Source organism: Zalophus californianus, chromosome 17 (assembly GCF_009762305.2).
Source record: "Zalophus californianus isolate mZalCal1 chromosome 17, mZalCal1.pri.v2, whole genome shotgun sequence".
In the NCBI taxonomy this organism is placed as follows: Eukaryota; Metazoa; Chordata; class Mammalia; order Carnivora; family Otariidae; genus Zalophus; species Zalophus californianus.
The window spans coordinates 13,378,626-13,402,161 of record NC_045611.1 but is presented as its reverse complement, the minus strand read 5'-3'; the positions used below and the strand labels follow the sequence as shown (position 1 = coordinate 13,402,161).

General features: G+C 41.0%; 1 protein-coding gene and 1 long non-coding RNA gene across 3 annotated transcripts in view; one reads left to right on the top strand and one right to left on the bottom strand.

Moving 5' to 3' along the window:
* HYDIN (HYDIN axonemal central pair apparatus protein) overlaps nt 1–23,536 on the top strand; it is a 342,401-nt gene that overhangs the window by 124,764 nt on the left and 194,101 nt on the right. For both annotated transcript variants that reach the window (XM_027618048.1, XM_027618049.1), the window contains exons 12-18: nt 2,116–2,339; nt 5,672–5,739; nt 11,323–11,558; nt 14,235–14,335; nt 16,518–16,653; nt 19,251–19,415; nt 20,721–20,873. In XM_027618048.1, coding sequence (XP_027473849.1) covers nt 2,116–2,339; nt 5,672–5,739; nt 11,323–11,558; nt 14,235–14,335; nt 16,518–16,653; nt 19,251–19,415; nt 20,721–20,873 — 1,083 coding nt within the window. The remainder of the gene's footprint in view (nt 1–2,115; nt 2,340–5,671; nt 5,740–11,322; nt 11,559–14,234; nt 14,336–16,517; nt 16,654–19,250; nt 19,416–20,720; nt 20,874–23,536) is intronic.
* LOC113935702 lies at nt 18,787–23,332 on the bottom strand. Its single transcript, XR_003524096.1, has 3 exons — nt 23,191–23,332; nt 19,333–19,410; nt 18,787–18,912 (listed from the first exon to the last, which is right to left on the bottom strand). It is a non-coding gene; the product is annotated as an uncharacterized LOC113935702 (long non-coding RNA).

Below are 23,536 nucleotides of genomic sequence, written 5' to 3'. Positions count from 1 at the left end.
AAACCCCTTCTGTGTGGCACTGAGAAAATAGCCAGCAATTGCTGTTGTTTATGGCCCTCTTTGTGAGGCACTCTATTCTAAGAGTTACATAAATTAATTTCGTCTTCACAGCAATCTGAGAAGTTAGTGCTACTTACACTTTATAGATGGAGAAACTGGGGCACAGAGAAACAAAGCAGGTTTCCCAAGGTCACACAGCTTGGAAGTCACTGGTAAAACTGGGAATTGAGCCCAGGCAATTTGGCTTCTGAGTCCCTGGCCATAATCACTTCCTACATTGTCTGTTTAAAAGGAATGAAGGGTGAAGCATGAATTCTGTGACCAGGAAACTTAAAACTGAGTGAGGGGGATGGAAAATGAATGTAAAAAGATGAATAAAATATCAAGCAACAATTAGTTAGGTATCTCTCTTGGAGCATCATCCATCTTCTCTTGGAAAAAGTGGTGGTTTTCCTCTGCAAAGGCCCCTGACTCTATTCTACACATGCTCTTGATTCCTTCTTCTTTGCTTCTTGGGAGGCAACTTGAGCTGGTGAACACCCCACATCCACCCAGACCCCATTCCCTTGGTTACCTAGCCCTCTTCTCTTACTACAACAAACATGTGGGCTGGGTACTGAGTATGCATGATTGCATTTAATATAAATATACTGGGTCTCCTCTGCCATACTTCCCACAGCTTTGCCGCCCCCACTCTCGCTCCTCACCTCTTATCCTCTCAAAACAGGAATCTCAAATAATCAACCACTATTTCCTCTGTACTCACTCGCTCCCTAAACATTTGGACTCTGGATTCTGCAGTCACACTCTATTGGAGTCCTTTCTTCTCCAACGCAGGGATGTCTTTTAATTAAAAAAAAAATCTGGGGGCGCCTGGGTTGCTCAGTTGTTAAGTGTCTACCTTTGGCTCAGGTCATGATCTCAGGGTCCTGGGATCGAGCCCCACATTGGGCTCCCTGCTTGGCGGGAGGCCTGCTTCTCCCTCTCCCACTCTCCCTGCTTGTGTTCCTTCTCTCACTGTGTCTCTCTCTGTCAAATAAATGAATAAAATCTTTAAAAAAAAATCTGTAACATTTTCTTAGAGTTTATTCCCGGTCAGCTCTGTCCACATTCAACCCCTTCTGGAAATTCTCTTCCCTCGGCTTCTTCTAGGTTCCTGACATTGCCCCCATACCTTTCTGTACATTTCTTCCTGATCTCCTGGTGCTCTTTCTCTTCAGTGCTTTGAGTGCAGGTCAAAGGCAGTATGTAAATAGAAGAACGTGCTGTGCACCTGTTCAGGTGTAAGCATTGGCAAGGAATAGAGACTGTCTTAGAAGCCCAGGAACAGAGCTGATTGGTTAAAGCACAAGCTCTTCCGACAGGCACCACGGGAGGTGGGAGCAGGAGCGATGGATTGAGCCAGGTGTGGACAACTCTGAATGCCAGGCATGAACTTTTTACATACACATACCTACTGTGCAAGCAAATATGGGCCTATGGTGTATAGGAATAAAACTTTGCTATAGTAAAACAGTTGCTTACACAAGCATCCCCAAGCAATAGAGTTGTATCCATGCAATAGAGTTTGAGGTGACAGTATCCCAATAGAATGAAATCTAATAGCACAACAAAGAGAATCCTTGTCATCTGGAATCCACAGTGATGTCTCGTTCACATTCTCCAGGCACATTATAAACAGAGGCTTAGGTAATTCTTGCTCCTCTATTCTGACTTCTTATTTTTCAGTATGTCACTTGTTCTCAACCTTCTCATGCATATAAGATAAATACCTATCTTCCCTCAGTTACCCTACAGAGTATCAGGAAAAGGCATTTTAAGGCCTCTTTTCAGTAGATGTAATTACAATCAGTATTTAGAACATGACTATAGTACATGTGACAACTCTGTTCCAAAGAGGATACTAAAAACACAAAATTACTTCTGCATTGGGTTTCTTATCTTCAAACCCTCAAGGTGGAAGACTGTTCATTTCTCCCCTGGAGTTTGTCTCTGGCTTTAATTCCTGCAGCTCTCTCTCTGGGTTGGTATTAAACAGCACAGCCACGTGCTTATGTGAAAATAAATCAGATGTTCATGCTCTGTCTTTGCATTCTTGGCTTTTTATTGATACAGGCAATACTATCCAACAAAGGCAGCATTGATGCCCTCTTCAACGTGATCCCTCCAACTTCGGCTTTGGGGGCCTGCTTTGTTTTCAGCCCCACGGAAGGCATCATCGAACCAAATGGAGTCCAGGCGGTCCAGATCTCTTTCAGTTCTGCCATTTTGGGGCACTTTGAAGAAGTGTTCCTGGTCAATGTCAATGGGTCCCCTGAGCCTGTGAAATTGACCATTAGGTAAGATATTATCTATAACTAATGTGGAAGCTAACTGAAGCTTTTATCTACTGCTTTCTTAAACTTCAAAACCAGATCGTGTCTTGGATGTCCATAACTCTCTTTGTTAGTAGGAATACATCAAAATAATGGAGTGTTTTAAATTTCCACCAGCATTTACCTACTGAGCACGTGTAACTTACTATTATAATGTGGATACAGATGCCTTTTGGGGATCTAGTTTTTCTACAAGCTATAGCTTTATAAAATAGGGACTTAAAACATTAAACTAGTTCCTAGTTATACTCTCTTTTTTAGGATATTTAGGGAAAATAAATCATTACAGTAACACCTAGATAAAATCATCTTCTGGACTTGGCTTTAACTTTTATCCCAGTTTCTCTAAACTTTCATCTTTCATTTTTGTTTTAAGTAAAATTTTTAAATGCTCATACCTATAATACCTCCAGGTATCGTAAAGGAGTCTACTTAGAGCGTCAGTCATCCTAGGCTAGACATTTGCAGCTTTTGTGCTTGAAGTCCTTTGATGGCTTCTCCAGCTGTTTGTGATGATTGAAAGTCATTAATAGCAGAGTTTGTCCTCAGGTTTTAAAAAGAAGTTTTCTATGACCAACCCATTGGGCAGATCTACAACTTTGGTTCCTGGTGCTTAGAGAGATCATGTCTGCAGAACACATCGCAGATCCTCTTTGGATTTTCACAGCACCAGGTTGTTAATTACCATGGCAGTCTCTCTTATTATGGTTACTGCTAGCAGGACCTCCTTCCATCTACAGCTAAGGTCTCCCTTGGGGTCTGGAGATAACATAGACATTGTGGCCTGAAGAATCCTAGGAAAATTTTTGGTCTCATGATAGTTACTGGAAATTCAGAATCTCAAGATAAGCTTAAAGGTTATTACCACTTCTTTCAATTCCTCCACCTACGTGTCCCTGTGATGGAGTGAATTGTGTCCTCCCAAATTTATATATTGAAATTCTAATACCCAGTTAAGAATGGGACTGCACTTAGAGATGGGACGTTTAAAGAAGTAATGAGGTCATATGGGTGGGCCTTAATACAATGTGACTGGTGTCCTTATAAGAACAAGCACACAGGTAGGAAAACACCCTGTAAAGACATAAAAAGAAGATAGCCATCTTCAACCTAGGAGGGAGTCCCTCAGAAGAAACCAACCCTACTGACACATTGATTTTGGACTTCCAGCCCATAGAGCTATGAGGAAATAATTTCTGTTATTTAAGCCACTCAGTCTGTGGTGCTCGGTTATGACAGCCCTAGCAAACGAACACAACCTCTAACAAATAAGGAGAGTGAATGAATGTTTGTGTCTTAGGGCTTCTGTGGCATGGCTGAGACAGACTGCCATAATCCTAAACTTCTTTTTAAGTCTCAAGACTTATCTGAAACATTCAGAAGACATTTATATTTTCTTCCATAATACATCTGTGGTTGTGATAATAGAAAAAAATCAGTGTTGCTTTCTAAATATTTGAGTAACACTGACTCTTCAAGAAGAGGCACCATGCTCATCCTGGCCCACGGTTGACATCTGTCAGTGATAAACAGAACATGAGGAGGACAGGAGTACTTTTTCACATTATGTGAGCTCTAGTTCACCTCCCACCTCAATAACAATTCACATCTCATGACAAGCAATGGAGATGGTTCTCTGGAGAAGCAGGAAGAGCAAACCTGCAAATGCAACCTCCATCTCCCTTTCAGAGATTGTCTGATCCTTGAGGGTCCTTGGTAAACTCCAGCAGACCAGCTCTTCAAAGCCCCAGCTGAATAAGGTATTCCGACTTCCTGACTTCAAGAGATATCGCTCAGAATCATGAGTATCCTCCACAACATCCAGCATCATTGATGGGCCTCCATCCAAAACGGGGAAGACAAAACCTTAAAGCTCTGCTCTTATAAATATTTAAGATAAAAATAATAATCACCCTATCCAAGGGTAAGAATGTATAGGGTATTAAAAGACCATAACTTTACTTTTCATGTAGGAAAAAGGAAAATACTGGCCAAGACAGGCTAATTGTCCTTCAGGTTGAATAAGAAAGCCCATTCCAATTTCATGTGCCCACTCCCTAATTAAGTGCAGCCTAATAATTAATACTGCATTTATTGACACACATACATACACATTGCTACTCTATTAGGAATAAATGTGTATTTTGGATATTCACTTAAACTTTTCTTGAGCACCTCCTACATGCAAGGTTGTATATTAGGTACAGTGACTCACGAATTTGAGTTTGTTGGACATTCCTGTTGCATGACTCCTACTGTCTTAACCTTTGACTCTGTGAATTATTTTTCCAAATTCAGGATGTGATTGCCCATTCTCTCAAATATTCCCCAAACTAACTAAAAAATACAGTAGAAGAAATGATAAGGGAATTAATAGGCTACACTAAGAAAATATCCATTTAACATAAAGGAAGGCAATAATGGAGAAAAAGAGGAATGAAAAGGCATTAAGACATATAAAAAACAAGGAGTAAAGTGTAAGACATGAATCCTACTTTATCAGTAATTACATTAAATGTAAATATATTTAACACTTAAAGGCAGAGATCGGCAGAATGGATTTTTTTAAAAACCCACAAAACACAATACAACTGTATGCTCTTTTAGATCCAAAAATATGAATAAGTTGAAACTAAAAGGGATGGGAAAGGATACACTAGGCAAACAGTAACCAAAAGAAAGCTGTACTAATATCAGACAAAATAGACTTAAAATAAAACGTGTTACTTGAGACAAAGAGGGACATTTTGCAATGACAAGAGTTAAGCCATTAAGGCAATATAACAATTATAAACATATATGCACCTAACATTAGAGCCCCCAGATATGTGAAGGACAAACTGACAGAACCAAAAGGAGAAATGGGAATAGATTAGTGGCTGCTTAGGGCAGGGAATGAGGGATAGAGCATGATAAAGCTATGATATGTATTTATCCACATTAATATTCTGTGCCATTGGTTTGGTGATGTGTCTTCTCTGCTTCATTCATTGGTAGGAATTTGGTGATAAGTTAACTACAGCGTCATTTGCTAAAATCCAGTGGTTCAAGTTTTAAAAGAGAACTCTAAGAACCACTGTGATAGACCATCATCTTGTAGTTTCTTTTAGTGCCAGATTCTATGCTTGACTTAATGCCACTTTCAAGTCCATTGCCTTAACCACTCGGCCACGACTACCTACTGACTTAATGCCAGTTGATGGTTTTTAGGACTTATTGTCTCCCTAGTTCCTGATTGTTACTCTGAATTCACTGGATTCTCTATCCACTCCCCCAATTTGTATTCCTATTTCCAGAGGCTGCGTCATTGGACCTACCTTCCATTTTAATGTTCCTGCTCTGCACTTTGGTGATGTTTCCTTTGGTGAGTATTTTCCATTTGAAGTTAGAAATTGAGTGGAATTACTTTTCTCTCAACATGGAAGGAGGAAGGTTTACAAAGAACCTCTCTTACCATTTTTTTATGGGTAATAGCTAAAAGGGTCTAGAAATGTTCTCTCTTTCCTCTGCAGCAGTGCATTTTGGTGTCATTTCCTAGTTTGTATGTGGAAGTTATAACCCTGTCCTGGGCACTAAGAGCTGTCAGCCTGTGGTCATCCCGGCTTTTCCAGCAGTAGAAAAATGGAAAGCCTTAGGCTTCACACTCCTATCTGAATGTTCTGAAAGCCCTATCTATCTATCTAATCAGATTTAATTTTTTATTCTAGAGAGAGAGCACAAGTCAGGGAGGGGCAGAGGGAGAGGGAGAGAATCTCAAGCAGACTCCACACTGAGCAGGGAGCCCAGTGCCAGGCTCGATCTCACAACCCTGAGATCATGACCTGAGCCGAAAGCAAGAGTCAGATGCTCAACTGACTGCACCCCTCAGGTGCCCACCTGAACACTCTATTTATATGCAGGTTCTGATTCACCAGTCTGGCTACACAGCATCCTGTTCACAGAGATCCTCTCAAGTTTCAAGTGAATTCAGTGGTGGTTTGACTCAGGTGTTCTATCACTCCAAATGGAAGACATCTATATTTTTGTGTTGTCTCCTTGCTCAGTTACTTCCCTGAGTCATTTCCTCCTGTCTCAGCATTTCTAATAATAAAGAATGACGGCATTAGCAGTAAAAGTTTCCGTTTATTTGTTCTTGCTTATATTCCAGTCACTGCTAAGTGAATTACATGCAGTACTACATTTAAACCTTTTAGCAATCCTTTGAGGAGATGCTATTTAGGATTCCCATTTTGGAGCTGGAAGAACTGAGCATTTGAACAGTTAAATAACTTCCCATGGTCACACAGCAGTAGCAGAATGAGTATTTCAAATGAGATCTAAGTCATGTACTGTGAACAGGGGTAATGTTGCCCCCAAAGGGGCAAAAATTGTTTGTTTGGGGTTGAAAAAAAAAAAAGCATGATCTAATCAATGTTTGTGGTCCTCCAAAGTTCAGCCCTACCCAACAGAATCTTATTCCTTAGTATTTAATTTTTCTCACTAGGGAGAAATTAATCTAATTTAAATGACATTTAATTAATTGATTTCATTGAAAATTAATTCATCACAGTGGTTCTTTGAGGAGGTGATAATTTAATTTAGAAATTTAAAAATAATTTAGGTAATAATTTGAGAAACCCTACTCTGAATCCATAGTGCACAATCCTTTCCATTTTTCTTTGTTTCCTCCATTTTGATTTTCAGTTCTTTTGCTTTGAGTAGGCCCATCTACTTGGGGAAAAGTTTTCTTTACAAAAATATCTCTTCTTTACAAAAAGCTGATTCATAGAGCCTTTTTCAGTTGCTTTAACATTTAACATTTTCTAACATATAGGAAAATTTATATAAATGGAGTTGAATGTCTCTTTATTACCATAGAATATGAAAATGGCTGGAGAAATTTGTATAAATTTGTAGGGCACGTTTAAGTGATAGAGTTTTTGAAGGAAAGTAAAAGTGACTTACAACTTGAAAATTGTCTGATGGCCAACTAAGACAGACATGCTCTCCAGGGTTACTATGACTGATCCACAATAAGAGGTGAATTACTTACCCAAAGATCTATGCAGTTATCCTCCAAACGGCTCAGCTGAGTCCACAGAGAGGTCTGGATGACTGATGCATGACAGCAGTGTACCCTTCCACAGGCATTTAAATATGAACTCCAACACAGAATATTTGGAAAATGTGCCCTATATCATATTGCCCTGGAGGGAGAAAGCAGAATCTAAATAAGCACCTCAGTCACTCCAAGAAATCTCATACTGATTCACTGTCTAGAATCTGCCCTATTGTTCACTGCTGAAAGGTTAATGTTGGTACTATACCAATGATAAGCCAATTTGTGAGCCCCAAGAATATCTGAATCCAAACATTAAAAAGCATCAAAGCCCCTATTAGTACATTTCAACAAAATATGGCCAACAGGAAGTGTATATATATATATATATATATATATATATATATATGCCCGGAATGCCATTGATTTATTAAAAATGCTGTATTTGATATTGACAAACTCTGGGTAACACAGTGGGTAAAACCATTTATGCATGCTCCAAAGCTAGGTAGGTTTTTTTCCCATTAATGTCTTCCATTTGGTCTGTTCTTATCTCTAAGTATACAGGAAAGGTCATTATTGGGTAATTAATTCATTGTTTCCTAGAGCTATAAAAATACTAATCAACAGCGATTTCTCATGCTTGGTCCAGCTAGAAGTTTTAGTAACTAGCTAAGGTGAAAATTAGAAATAGCTTATTTTTCTTTTGTTGTATAACATCTTATTGAGCCATTTGGTGATAAGGCAGCTAGACAAGAGGCAGGAAGACACTGCAGACACAGGACCCAAGATTCCCCAGGTCTGAGATATGAAACTTAACCCTCCTAAGTCCAACTTCAAAATTCAAGTTTCATTTCTTTTAGTTGGGATGTGGATTCTTTAATCTTCTCTGTAGTGTGGCAGGAAATGTTAACAAAAACATACCTTTTTGCTTGCCAACAGGAAATCTAGGGCTATTTCATTTTCAAAACCAATTGGGTCAGTTAATTCAAGCTACCTGCTGTTCTTCTGGATTCTGCACTGTAAAAGCCAAAGTCAGAGACAATTTTTTGATGCAATTTCAAAATTATTTTATGATAATCTTTTTAAGTCCCAAAGTTAGAACTAGAGTTCTCTCATGACTCTTATCCAAAGTGTCATTATTTATTTCTCCAGGAAGATTGGCCTCCTGGTCACAAAGAAACATCATCCATGGAAGAGTTTTTTATTGGAAACTTCCTAATTACTATCTCACGTGTGCAATTAGGGCTTTGATGAGTCAGACAAAAGTAAACATGTTATTGGCTCAGGGATGAAAGACCAATAAGGGTGCATATAGTTGCAGATGCAAGAAAAATTAACTGTTACAGGAATAAGCCAGGGATTGGAGGAATTTTCTGGAATTTATTTTCAGGAATTTATTTCAGGATGACTGGCATATTGTATGGAGTTAAAGAAGGTTTGCAGAGACTTGTAGTGTTGGGGAGTACATTGAGCTAACTGAAGTTGGTAATATTGTCCCCATATTGGCAGTAAGGCGAATTCTTGAAGAGGTGTCTGTTATAGGTTAGTGTTAGAGGGCCTTGTTTGCTTAGAGATGAAGATTCTAGATTTGGCATCAGGGCCTGTTGGGATTGGTGGTGTTAGATTATTATAAATCACTAAAGTTGATGAGAGGTAATAGTATTATACTGTTGGTTAATATCTGAAATGTTTAAAGTATGGTTATAAATATTTTGATGGTAAGATTGGATGTTGGATGACATATACAATAATTAATTAGATTGACTGAAGCTACAGTAACATGAGAGAGTCAGATTATAGAATTTGGGTGGTGACTGTCCCTGAAGGAACACTGAAGCTTTGATAAATCCTCAGATTCATCAAAGAGTACAACGGACCAAGTAACAACTGATACGCCAGGTGATAGACCCAAAGGGGCAGGGTCAGTATCTGCACACTCACTATTTTTCAGGAGCTACAAGAATATGTTGAATGAGAATAAGGAATTTAGAAGGCTCCAGGTATTCAGTGGACCTGACCGTTGTGTAATTTGGTCAGAGAAATTAGGGTTTGAGGGCAAAGCTGCTGGGATAAATATAGAGATTAAAAAAAAAGCAGCATGGTAATTGTCTCCCATGGCCCAGGTATGAACCGGTCATATTTCACTCAAGAAGAAATATTTAAATTGACTTTAGGAGGGTGTTAAGTGGGGTGTAAATTAATTGTATTGTCCCTTAAAATCTTAATTGTAATGATTATAGAAAGATCTTACAAAGGTTAGCGGGAAAAAAAATCATAGAAAGCATGAGGAAAGCCTAAACCCAGTAGTATTAGGATTTGATGCAAGCAGAAGCCTAGAAGTAACACTTTGATTAGTAATGACCATGCAGTCTTTAATCAAATAATATTCCCTTCTTTAGGCTTCTTAACAAGCAATATGGGGTTTACAGGTAGTTGTGAAAGGAATTGTTCTAGCTAGGAGCTTACAACTGGCTTTATTCTCGGAAAAACTTCTAGCTTCAGGGAAATAGTCTGAGCAATAGTTTGGAAGGACCCGTGTGAATCCTTATACGAACAACTTCCAAAATACACCTTACATTCTAAGAGTGCTTATTCCATAAATGGTCAGGTGAAATAAGGGTGAGGAATCTATAGTTTCAGGAGTCCTTGCTGGGAGAGTTCAGAAAAGTTGGATGCAGCAATACATGATTGTGAAACTGACTTTCGAGCAGTTGCTCTGGGATTTCCAAGAAAATCCTTCAGGTATACTTAATCAGGCAATTCTTTTTCCGTAACAGATCTCTTCCAAGTAGATTGGCAGGTGGTATCACAAAGGAGATATAAATGTGTTTCCTCCAGCAGCCCTAATGTGTAGACAAAGGCTCAGTCATGGGGATCTCCAGAAGTAGATCAAGTCAAAATACCCCCTGCGGTGATGTAATAACTGCTCCTGAGATCAGTTGTGTTTTATTGCAGTAGGGTTCAAGGTAGAAAGAGTAATGTTTGCCTCTAGTAGAAATATGCGTATTTGTTCTCCTCTTGTTCTGAAAGTGGTAGGAGATACAGTTGGCACCTTGGGAATCCAAAAACAGAGTTCAGTTTATTGCTTGCCAGGCAAGGAGGATCCGTATCTTTTAGAAAAGGACCAGGAGTCTCCCTGAACTGAACGTAGGAAGGCTAGATTTAACATGACAAAATAGCTTTGTCTAAGGGAGATAAAAGCCGGTGTGTTGGTCTCTGGCTGGCTCCAAAGGAGATTGTAAAGTCTCTCTTAGGAGAGGCTATTATTCGATTTTGTGTCATCGACCCTGAGTGCATGAGCCTCAGACAGGTCCAGGATGAGTTATAGAATGTTTTGGCAGGCTCTAAGTCACACAGTAGGGAAAACCACACAGGCTTCTCCTTTCACACATTGGCAAATAAAAAGAGCAAAGAGGATTCAATTTCTTAAAAAAAATCCGTACTCTATGCAAAAAATTAAATGCAAAATATACTACTGGAGGACTATTCACCAAGCAGATAATAGAGGCTGCTTCTTGAGAGGATCCTGGATGGACATCAAGGGATGGTTTTATGTCTATTGTTGCTGCATAGTAAGTGTATAAAAGTATTCATTGAAGGAAGGAAGGAAAGGAAGGAAGGAAGAAGAAAAAGAAAGAAAGAGAGAGAGAGAGAGAGAGAAAGAAAGAAAAAGAAAGAAAGAAAGAAAAAGAAAAAGGAAAAGAAAGAAACAGAAAGAAAGAAAGAAAAGAAGTGCATTCATTGATTGTACAATTGAAGACTATATCAGGGAGAAGTAGAGTTAAGCAAGTAACAATAAGTTGCATAGACAGTTCATCTGAGAGGTTTGCCAATGCTAGCCGAGGTTAAAGTTCAAAGGACGCTATAGTGGGGCTCTTACTTCTTACCTCACATTTTGTTTTCCAGGCTTCCCTCATACCTTGATGTGTTCCCTCAATAATACCTCCTTGGTCCCCATGACCTTCCAACTGCGTGTCCCTGGGGATGGCGATGGCCACAAAAGCATCTCAAGTTGCGATCAGTATTCAGAGTACAAAAGACCATCTTGGAGCAAGGATGAAATACCCATTATGAAACCAAAAGAATTCACCATCACTCCCAGCAGTGGCACCATCCGCCCCCAGGGATTTGCTGCTATCAGGGTAAAGTGCACAGCCTTCCAGCACATACGGCCAAGGAGCCAAACTCTCAAATAGTTACTAGGACCACAGCTAAGGTGTGCTTTCCATGCCCACCATCAGTGGGAGAGAGTGCCTCTAATTCACATGGAAAAGTGGGCCTGTAAAGGAAGAAACTACTGGGGCCAGAGAAACTAGCTACAAATATATTGGGCAAAAAGAACAGACACTGCTCTAGGGCATTTCCATGAATCTAGATGCATTGCCTTCACCAGAACAATGGATCCTAGTGATTCATAGTGTAACTGCTGCTCTATTATAGATAGTGTACATGGTGGTACAAATATTAAAAGATTTAAGAATTCATTGATAACTAAGGCCTACTTTCCTTCAGAATCAAATCGGTTATACCAATAAAAGTCCAGATTTGTGCCACAGATGATACCCAGTTTTTTAATACAAATCTGGACCTCATGATGAATGTAGATGTGATATTCCTAACAGTGGTTTATATTTAGACCCACAGTGTGATGCTCTCGTTATGGCCACCAGCAGAATTATTTCACAGCTAACTGAGAAATGTTTTACTGTCCTCCCTCACTTACTTTTGCTTCTCCGAAGAGTTAGGTCTAGCATTATTGAAGGCTACTAAGTTGAAATTATTTTATCTTTTTCTGGGAAAGAAAAAAAATAAGGCTTCCATAGCTAAGGTTGGTAATTTTCTCTTTAGTCATTATCTTTGAATATTTAATTCAGCTATGGTCTTATCCCCCACATTTGTTTTAAATGTTTTATAATATCTCACCATGAATCCACTCATCCTCAATCTCTCTCTTCTGGGACTTCTTGGCTCTTCCAAGGGCTTCTCCATGCACCTAATGAGGTTTATATCATATATTGTTATAACTTCTCAGGGTTGTGGTTTTAGTCTGCTTGGGCTGCTATTTTTACAAATACTCAAGACTGGGTGGCTCATAAACAACAGAAATTTATTTCTCACAGTTTGGAGACTGAAGTCTGAGATCAGGGTGACAGAATGGTAGGGTTCTGGTGAGGGGCCTCTTTTAGGTGGCAGACTGCTGACTTCCTGAGTCCTCACATGGTGGGAGGAGCTGGGGAGCTCTGTGGGATCTTTTTTATAAGGGCACTAATCTTGTTCATGAGGGCTCCACCCTCATGACCTAATCACCCCCAGGTGGCCCCACCTCCTAATTACCATCACACTGGGGTTAGGACTTCAACATATGAATTTTGTTGGCGGGGGGAGTGGGGAGGACACAACCATTCAGATCATAGCAGTTTCTACCTGTGACTTTCCCAGGAAGAAGCACTGTTGCAAAGAATTTATTTTGTATTTAGTGCTCAGCTTACACATTACCTACCTTTCCTTTTTGCCTCTCGCACATCACACAGGAAGACTTCAGAAGCCATGGCATCCATCTAGCAGCCTTCTGCCAGAGCTCCTTGTTCTTCTGCCTTCTGACCTTGGCTCAGAGATATAAACAGGGCTTCCTCACTCCAGGCATCTCTGCATGCTGGGGCAACTACTTCTCTCTGAATCTGACAAGTTTGCTTTCCAAATCAACAGCTCCATCTTCTTTTCCCCTTTATATTTAGAAAAGCTTTCTTTAAGCTTCAGTTTTCGCTCCTGAACTATACTTCAACCATGTCTGCGTAGACTAGAATTTGCATCCAATGATTCCCTTTGCAACCAAGAAAAGATTTTTAATTAGTCCTTCATACATAATTTATAGATAGAAAAGCTTTCACCTATGTCAGAAGCTGTTCTCCACATTTAGAAGTATCTCTTCCACTACAAATCATCTTTAAGCAATTAAAAATTGTGACAAGACTTCAACAGCCTGAATGTAAAATTTCACAATAATAAATAACAAAACATAGGGTAAAATATATATACTGGGCACATATTGTCCTTGAATAGACCTTTATTTGGAGCTTCCTGTTTTCTGCTTTAATAATATGGAGGGTAAGGGGAGAGAGAAGATTTTGATTTTTTTTTTTTTTAAGATTTTACTTATTTGTCAGCGAGCGAGCACAAGCGGGGAGCAGCAGGCAGAAGGAGAAGCAGACTCCCCACTGAGCAGGGAGCCCGATGTGGGACTCGATCCCAGCACCCTGGGATCATGACCTGAGCTGAAGGCAGATGCTTAACTGACTGAGCCACCCAGGCATCCCAAGATTTTGATTTTTCTTGAAAAGACTATTTAGTTGACTCCTTATGCCGGTTTCTGGAACTGTCATGGTAATGTTCATTTATTTTGCTCTAAGAGGGACTTAGCTATAGTGTTTTACTGGTGTATTGAATTTTCATAATGGATATAGCCCAGAGGCATAGAGAACAATTTAAATTGAGTAATTAAAATTTGTTTGATATGGCTCATCCTTCAGGGTCATTTTTCCCCCGATGCAGGTATATGACTTCTCTGATACAGTCTTCTCAGAAATGAGCAAACCTATTGTGCTAAAAGCCATTTGGTTTCTAACCTGGCCTTTGAAAAACCTCAGTAGGCCCTGACCCCGAAATGTAACTTGTTCCACTAAAAATGTAAAATGCCATACATCCCATAATAAAGTACTTAGAAGCCCTACTCATCCGGTGGCCCTCCCCTGCTCCTTTCCCCCCTGAGCAGAGGGAGGGCTGGCCTTGCAGAGAGCCGCTTTTCACCTTTTTCTTTCCAGGTGACCTTGTGCTCCAACACTGTGCAGAAATATGAGCTGGCGCTGGTGGTGGATGTGGAGGGCATCGGGGAAGAAGTGCTGGCGCTCCTAATTACCGCGAGGTATCACACTCACCTGCTTTCTCTCTTCCCCAGCATCCCCTGGGCTGCCAGTAACGGGCTGCATCTCCTAAAGGCAGCACGCCTGCAATCAGTTCCCACTGCATTTGTTCTGCTTTCCTGGGAAGGGAAGCTAAATCTGATATTCAAACAACAAAGCTTTGGAACAGCCAACTGCACCTTTGGTGGAGATAAGAGAAGGGATGTGTGTGTGTGTGTGTTTTGCAGGTGTTAAGAATAATAGTGCTTTCTAATGGTCTGCCTTTCCCAGTAAATAACTGAAAAGGTTTTACCAGGAAAAAATGACCAGTTGCTGGTTTTTATTTTTATCTTTAAATATAGTACTTCAAGGTTATGCCCAGAAAGAACAGTGTTCACAGTCCTGCAGTGGGAGATCCATTTAGCGAGACATCCTGCCTTGGGACACTGTTACCACGACTTAAATGCCGCCCAAATGAGGCCCTCTAACCACATCAACTCCTCAGAACCATCCCCACCTTCTCTGTGTTTTAATAGAGGCAGCAGTGAGCTCTGGGGCCAGCTGAAGATCCTGGCTCTGCCATTTGTCAGTTGTGTCTCCTTGACCAAGTTACCGTCTTTCCCAGGGTGGAATGTGACACTGATGATGACGGTGATCCTAAGTAAATAAATAAAATCATGGGCCACAATTTTGCCAAAGCAAACAGGTGTCCAGGTCTGGGACTTTAGGGGGTATGTATGAAAATGCCATCATCTACATGAAATTACTTAGTAAAAACCTGATAACATGTCCATCCCTAGGGTTTAGGTCTCATGAATTGTGGAAGATGTACCGTAAAAGACTTAAAGGTCAAGGCCTTGCAATGGTCTACTTAGTGTTCCTTCCAAAGACCTAACTAATCATTTTGTTTGTTTAAATACAGCAAAGGCTCTCATCTGGTCCTTTCTATACCCAGGTTTACCTTTTTGCCTAGTCTTGCATTTCTTTTCCTTTCTGGGTGCATCTATTCTGATACTCCCCCTCCTCAGCCCCCTTTCCCAGCAGGTAGCAATAGGAAATCCTGATTTAATAAAAAGGCGGGGGGTGTCTTAAGCAGCTATGTGTTTCCTGCCATGTATACTCTGTGACCCAAGTCGAATACTGTAAGTCCTATCAACCACAGTATTCAGGTAGTAAAGGATTAGCGTTATGAAAGTCATCAGGTCAACTGGCAACTCCATTCTAGCTAAAAATGAACACCGATCCCATGCTAAACCTCAAACTTTGGGTTAACAAGACTCTCTTTCATGTCATTATTTTTGGTGCAATCTGTAGGAACTGCTTGAAGACCCTCAACAAAAGAATCGCTTTTAGAACTTGCAGAGAGCAGGCAGTGACAGCTTGCTGTGCCCTCTAGCACAGGTTAATCAGCTCTCACTGAGTGGGCTCTTGCTCAGTGCTGTGGGCACTGTGCTATGCTGTTCATTCGCATTACCTCCTGTATTTCCCACAACGCTTTGAGAAGAGTTCATTATGCTTTCGTCAGTCCCTAGGATTACCTTCATTTTACCTCTGAGCAAAATGGGACTCTGGGAGGGACAGCAACTTGTTCAAGCTTGTACCTGTTAAGGTCAGTATTTGAGCCTGGCTCTTGATTCAGACACCAGTACTCCTCACCATGGCGCTGTATTGTCACCACTGTCCGTGCCAGTTCCGGGTCGAGCAGCTGTCTGAGCCTACTGATCCAAGACAGCTGTTCTGCACAGGAATTAGAATTATTACCATAATTTAGGATGGTACAGACTGTAGCTAGTCCCTGGGGGACTCTGGCCCAAAGTGTCACAGCTAGTTAGGACCCCATGCTGGTGGCATTGGCCCTATTTGACTTGGAAACCGATCCACTACCCGAAGGATCTGGAACTGTGGGGGCGCCTTGGCAAAACAAGGCCAAATATGAAAAACGATGGAAATGTTAGTCATTACCATGGAAGACTGCTGTTTAAATAGAGTCCTGCTTCCAGCCCTTTTTTTTTTATTAAAAAGTGGTGACTGGGGGCTAAGGATAGGGATGACAGGAGAGGAGATTTGAAAATGATTGATATAGTCATTAGAGAAAAACTTTTGTGACAGTGACAAATGGTGTTTAACTTGGAACTCTGCCTTCTCCATATGTAAACAAGCTCGCTATCCTTGTGAATTCTTTAATGGGCTCCTTCCTTTGAGCAGGTGTATTGTACCTACCCTCCACATGGTTAACCCAGAGGTGGACTTCGGGCACTGCTTCCTGAAGTACCCCTACGAGAAAGCAGTCCAGCTTGTCAATCATGATGACCTCCCAGGGTGCTATACGGTCCTGCCCCAGGTGAGTTATGTTATCCTTTTTCAGTGTTGATTTTTCTTTGGTTGGATTTCCTTGATGAGAAAGAGAAACCCTTCTAAAGAGCCATATTCCTCAACACATGACCTTCTGTTATTCTGATTTTTAACCCTGGGATAATCTGGGCATGGGGTCATAAAGCCGCAGCTGGATTGCCACCTGCATGATTGAGCGGCTACAGGTGTAAACAGTTATTAATTTCCCAGGGAAATTGTCTTTGATAAAAAAAAGGAGAGGGTCAATTAAGCCAACATGCAGAAGTTGCACCTGCAATTCATTGCCTATGAATTAATCATTCATGGGAAATGAGGCAGAGCTAGGAGTTTTCATTTATGGCCATGGCTGTGACTTGAACACCATCACTAAGATACGGTAATGCAATATTTATAAATGGACTCGTTGAACTAGAAGGCTAGAGATACTGCACAAGAAAAAAAGAAATCGTCTCCTAATGTTTTATGAAATGGATCTGTCCGCATGCCACTACACCTAGCTAAGTGGGACACTTAAGCAATTAAATACATGTGGATTAAAGATTCAAAACTATCTGTACAGATCAAAATAATGGAAGATTACTAAAGGGATGCAATTTACCAAGAATGCATTTGGATTTAAAACTCTATTGCTCTGTAAGGACAGTACTCTAGTAAAAATTCATGCAAAAAAACCCCAAATCAAATGGGGTTTTTATTTGACCATAGGTTCAAAATGAGTTCAAAGACCAGTATGGAAGCCATGGAACCAAAGCAGGTTAGGCTGTATCAGAGGAACACAGGGGTCAGCTAAAGGAAGGAGATGGCCACTGATCAAGGCAGTGCCAGATTTTATCTTCAGATCTTGACATCATAATTTTTTAGTGGAAACATAAAAAAAAAATCGTGTGTGGAGTAACCAGAATGGCAATCAACATCATCTGGAAATCCAAGTTCTATGAGAAGCACAGTGTTTAATCAGGAACAGAAAAGACAGGATGAAATAGCCATCCTTTACTAGTTGAAGGGCCATTACGTAAAAGGGGAAATTAGAATTATTCTATGGGGTTCTCTGAGACAAAACCAGAAGCCAAGGGTTGGGTTGATGGGAGACAACTTTTCTAACTTTTAGGTGATTGACAGTGGAACAGGCTAGCCTTGAGTGGCACATGATCATCTCGAGAACTCATAGCAGAGCCTGCCCCTGGGGTGATGAGGGAGCTTTTTCTGCACAGCTAGGCTGGGAGAAGGGTGAGGTGCTAGCTTTGAGCACAGAATTTAAAGGGGGAGCCAAAAAACTCAGTCATCAAGATAAGTCATATTTTCATGTCACATTTTAAGAAATCCAAATCAATGCAAAATTAAAACAAAATATCAAAATATTAGATAAAGACAGAATCGGCATTGCTGATCTTCCCTTTGGCTTCAGGCCCGAGTAAGGCTGGCAGAGTACTGCTGCATCGGCATGCTGAGTTAGATTAGGCCGTGTTAGGCCAGCCCAAGTGTAAAGACCATGGGGGGGGTCTCTGGACAGCCAAAATCTGTACGCTCTGTTTTTCTCTCCAGGAGGTGAGGTTTCCCAGAAGTACTAACTTATTTGGTCATGGGATTTTTAAAGTTGTATTTGTTGCTGTTTTTCATAAAAGCTAGTGGGGTGGGGTGCCTGGGTGGCTCAGTTGGTTGAGTGGCTGACTTTTGATTTCAGCTCAGGTCGTGATCTCAGGGTCCTGGGATTGAGCCCAATGTCGGGCTCCACACTCAGCAGGGAGTCTGCTTGAGATTCTCTCCCTCTCCCTCTGCCCCACCCCCTCCTTCCCTTCTCTCTCTCTCAAATACAATCAATAAATCTTTAAAAAAAAAACTTGTAATATGTTACAGAGCAAGGTTTTGAAGAACATACAGTGATAAACGCTGGTTAACATTCATTCATTCACCTACCTATTTTGCCATTTAAAAAAACACATACTAAGCATATGTTTTGGGCCAGAAAATGGGCATGTATTGAGGAGAGGCCCAGGTCATGCCCTAGGAAGTTTGACAGTCCATGGAACAGATGGACACATAGATAGTACACACTGTGGACTAATGGACTACAGGATGCCCCCTGGGGACAGGGAAAAGCCCTGGGTCTAGAGCATGGGGGATACCTGCAGGTGTTCAGGATGGATATTCAGCTCAGTCGAAGGGAGGGGGCATTCCAGGAAGAGTAACACAAGTACAGAGGGCTGGAGGTAGGAAGCAGTATCATGTGTTCAGGAAATACCAGGAGCCTCTGTTGACAAAGCACAAAGGGACGAGGTTGGGGGAGGGGGTGAAGCATGAAGACCTGGAGGGCCAGGCCAAGGAATTCAGCCCCATGGACTAATTCACGTTGCGGATAATTTCAGCATCTTGCTGGGTTGTGCACTTTGGATTGGGGCCTCATGCACACCCCTCTTCCCTTTAGCAGAATTGAGGTGCTCATCCCCATTCACTTGCCTGAATGGTGACACACTCTTAAAGAACCTCCGTGGACTCAGAATGACACTTGTTTCAAAATAACTTAATATGCTATTTCATTCATACCCTGCCAGGGACTTGCTTATCCATCTGGCTTTTCTCTCCCACCAGGTATATGGAGACACACCTGCCGTGTTACTCTCCAGCCCCGTGCCCTGTGGAGTCATCCCTCCCCACAGCACCGTTCACATACCTCTGGCCCTGGAGACCCAGGTCACTGGGGAATATAGGTCCACAGTTTACATCTCGACCTTTGGGAGCCCGGACCCCCCTATGGTGAGAGCCAATTTTCAGAATTACAGTTAAACTTTTAAAAATTATTTTATGTTAGCATACAGTGCATCATTAGTTTTTGATGTAGTGTTCCATGATTCATTGTTTGCATATAACACCCAGTGCTCCACGCAATACTTGCCCTCCTTAATACCCACCACCCATCTCCCCCCTCCCTTCTGTAACTCTCAGTTTGATTCCCGAAGTCCAGAGTCTCTCGTGGTTTGTCTCCCTCTCTGATTTCCACCCCCCCGTCAGTTTCCCCTTCCTTCTCCTAATGTCCTCCATGCTATTCTTGATGTTCCACAAATAAGTGAAACCACATGATAATTGTTTTTCTCTGCTTGACTTATTTCACTCAGTATAATCCCCTCCAGTTCCTTCCATGTCAATGCAAATGGTGGGTATTCATCCTTTCTGATGACTGATAATCCATTGTATATATGGACCACATCTTCTTTATCCATTCGTCTGTTGAAGGGCATCTCAGCTCCTTCCACACTTTGGCTGTTGTGGTGCATGTGGCCCTTCTTTTCACTACATCTGTATCTTTGGGGTAAATACCCAGTATTTCAAATCAAAACCACATTGAGATACCACCTTACACCGGTTAGAATGGCAAAACTTGACAAGGCAAGAATTACAGTTAAAATCGCTGTACTTCTTGCATACTCCATATTTGCTATCTTCTGGTTTACATTTTCATTCTGCAATAGTAAAATACTGTTGCTGTTTGTTTGAAGTGATTCTGAATGTTTACAGAGTAAACTAGGGTTTTGCTTTTATCTCTTCATGTAAGGTGCCATAGATAAGCCACCTGACTTAAAAAGCATCACAAAGACAGGCCAACTCGTAAAGTGCCACTGGTGCAGGCACCTGCCATGAGAAGGTCACTTGCTGAGCAGACAGAAAGAAGAAGGCCCCTCTTCCTCAGGCAAACACCATGCCTTGGTGAAGGCACAGGGCTGGGGAGAGCAGAACAAGGTGGATTTCAGTCCCCGACCTACACAGCTGTGTGTCGTGGACAGCCCTATTGTTTCCTCTCAGTATGCATCTTGGGCTGACCAGGCAAGCCAATCATCCTTCTTGGGGAGGAATTCCAGGCTGGATTCATGGATCTGACCAGCATGGCCATCTCTGTGTCCCTCTGACCACAGAGTACAGAGAGAAGGAATGACAGTTCTCATAAGCACCCTTTAATGCCGCTGCACTTTATAAAAGCGGTGGCCGGAAGCTTCTGTTTCAAACAGTCTCCAAGGCCAGCCATTTTTAGCTATTCTCCTGTTCTTTCTCTTGCGTGGAACACAGGTATGTCGCATAAAAAGCATCGGAGAAGGCCCAGTTATCTATGTACATCCCACTCAAGTTGATTTTGGCAATATCTATGTCCTAAAGGACTACCCGAGGATTCTCAACCTATCTAACCAGTCCTTCATCCCCGCATTATTTCAAGCACGCATGGTGAGTAGATGGCGGGACAATCATGGGATGAAAATACAGCTTCGCCTATACTTATAGGCAGTGGTCCTGTTTTTACAAAATGCCTTTGAAAATGATCACCAGAAGTAGAGATTTATATGGTTCGACTGTCATTCTCATCCCCAGTTCCTCTTTATTATAACCCTTTTGTTGGCTAAGAAACACAATATGCATATAGTTTGGTAAACAAGCAAATATATTTAGTATAATTTCGGGAGGATGCTTCAAAGATCTTATTACTGAAGTATACCTAAGCCCCCACCTCCAGAAAACACCTTTTTTTTTTTAAAGTTAGCAGAATATTTTACTTATAAACATAGTGCAAAAGTTAAAGATTTTTTAAAATGACATTTTATAATAGTCTTTGATTCTAGAAAGCCAAACATTCCATAATTAGTAAATCACATATGAAAAATGAACAGCCTTAAATGACCAAAGAAAGAATATAAATTGCTTGTCGCATCTCAAACTTCAGAGAGAAACTGCCTGACGAGGTTACCTCCTGAATGGCTATGAGCCCTGTGTTCTCTCCCTCAGAAGGGACCCTGGTGACTGGCACCTGGCTGGCCTGTCCTCAGGGTGCACAGTGATCTCTCGGACCAGGAGAGCAAAGTTCATGCCCAGCATGTTCCCAGCTCACGTACAAGAACGTGAAAATAATTGGCACCTTTTAAATGTCTCTGTAACTGAAAATGCCTTTTTATATTTAATTTGAACCCTTTTGGCCACAAATATGTTAGCATACTTATTCTAGTTTTATCCTCTCTTCCTTTTAGCAATATTTTAACGTAGTTTATAAGGATGTGTGAAATACAGCAAGATAGTATTTGCCAAAAGTTGAAATTAAAGAAAACAGCAAAACAAGGATTGATGCAAAAATAGATATGTAATAGTTCTAGAATGAGTCTGTCTTATGTCTGTGTATTTTATAATGATATTTAGATCTGCTAGTCATCTATAAGCTAATTTTTAACAGATAATACCAATTTTTACAGAATTTAGAAATTTCTCATCCAGCAATTGAAAATATTTTTAATTTTAGAAAAATGTTTATAAATTTAAATATAAAATTTTACCAGCATAGCCCTTCTCCTATCCCCAAGTTATTGATATTGGAATGAATGCTAACATTTGGTTTTAGTATTTGTCAGATATTTCTGAAAAATCAATTATTAATTTTTTAAAAGTCACCCATTAGAAGGAACAGGATCATAGTTTTCTGCTGACTTGTGGCGGCTCCTCAGAGTCATTGGTCCCAATAAGCACTCATTTACTGTTGTTCCTTTTTATTATCATTTGTCATTAGTTCTTATAAAGGCAGCCATTTCCTGCACAAGCACTGCTCTTTGTAGCATGAGCTTTGGACACAACCGCACCCTTGTCCCAGTGCCTTGTGGGTCTTGTGTGGAGAATAATGTCTAATAATATTTAAAGAAAAATCCTACAGAAAAGACGCCTCGGCTAGTCTTTATCCAATGAGTTTGTTGATGGTTTGGTGGAAAGCAAGCATACTGCCTAGGAAGGGTTGCTTGTGGTCCAGCTTTGTGTGTGCTGAGTTCCCAGTGGAGGAGGCAGAGAGACATCCCAGTTGCCGAGGTGGCCCGGGAGGGTCCGAGCAGATTACAGAGGAAGGGATGGGCGGAAACCACCAGAACGCTTAGGTACCAGGGTAGCACCCACCACCTGGTTCATTCTCAGGTAGCTCCAGATTTCACTTTTTGATACATGTTAAAAACCAAAAAATCACACCAAGAATCTATTGGTTTTTACTAATACAGTTTACAGATTGAATGACCCAGCTGGTTGTTAAAATGGGATTTTTTTCTTTTCCACAAAGGTTGCGTGATTCCATCTTTTGATTCTTTAGTATCCTCTTAAACGAGCAAGCTCCAGTTCCAAGCAGCCAAACGTGTGATATGAGCGATCTGTTGTAGACTGTTTTTCCCGCATACCCTCTCTTGGAAAACTGGTGTTGGTTGAGCTGATTGTACTTCCAGCATAAAAGTAGTTTCAACTGTAATTCTCATGGCTGAAAAGTTAACTCCTTTCATATTTCAGCTGGATTTTTTTGTGGATATCCTAGTAAATAAATACTAATGTGGTAATATTATAGGAATTGAATGACACTAACTGGGAAATTAACTACAGTGGGAAGAAATAAAAATACCATTTACTAAATTTTGAAATTGATGTACAGTGCTGAACCTGCAAATTCATTCTCACAGAAATTACCAGGCATTAGGGAAAAGTTTCAGTTACTAGTTTTTTTCCCTAAGTAAGCTGAGAGTTCAGTACCCACCTTAGCGGTAGTCAAGTATTTGTTGCATTTCATTTCTCACTCAGAGATAAGCAGGGCAAGGGCACACTCTTCACTTCTATGATTACTAAGGATTCAGGTCTGGAAGTTCTCTCTTCCTGCTGGATGCCCTGAGAAGCGGGCTCATCTTCTCTCCTCTTTTGGCTGTTGGAAAATGTCAGCCTTCCCGCGATGCGGCTCCCACTGTCAGCTGCTTGCCACGCTCAGCCTTGTGCATGGCCCACACATCACAGCAACCATTGTGATTAGATTCTCCCTTGCTTGGCAAGAGACATGTATTTGCCATCAGCTGCAGGGGCAGGAGATAGGAAGCTGGAAGCCCACCTTC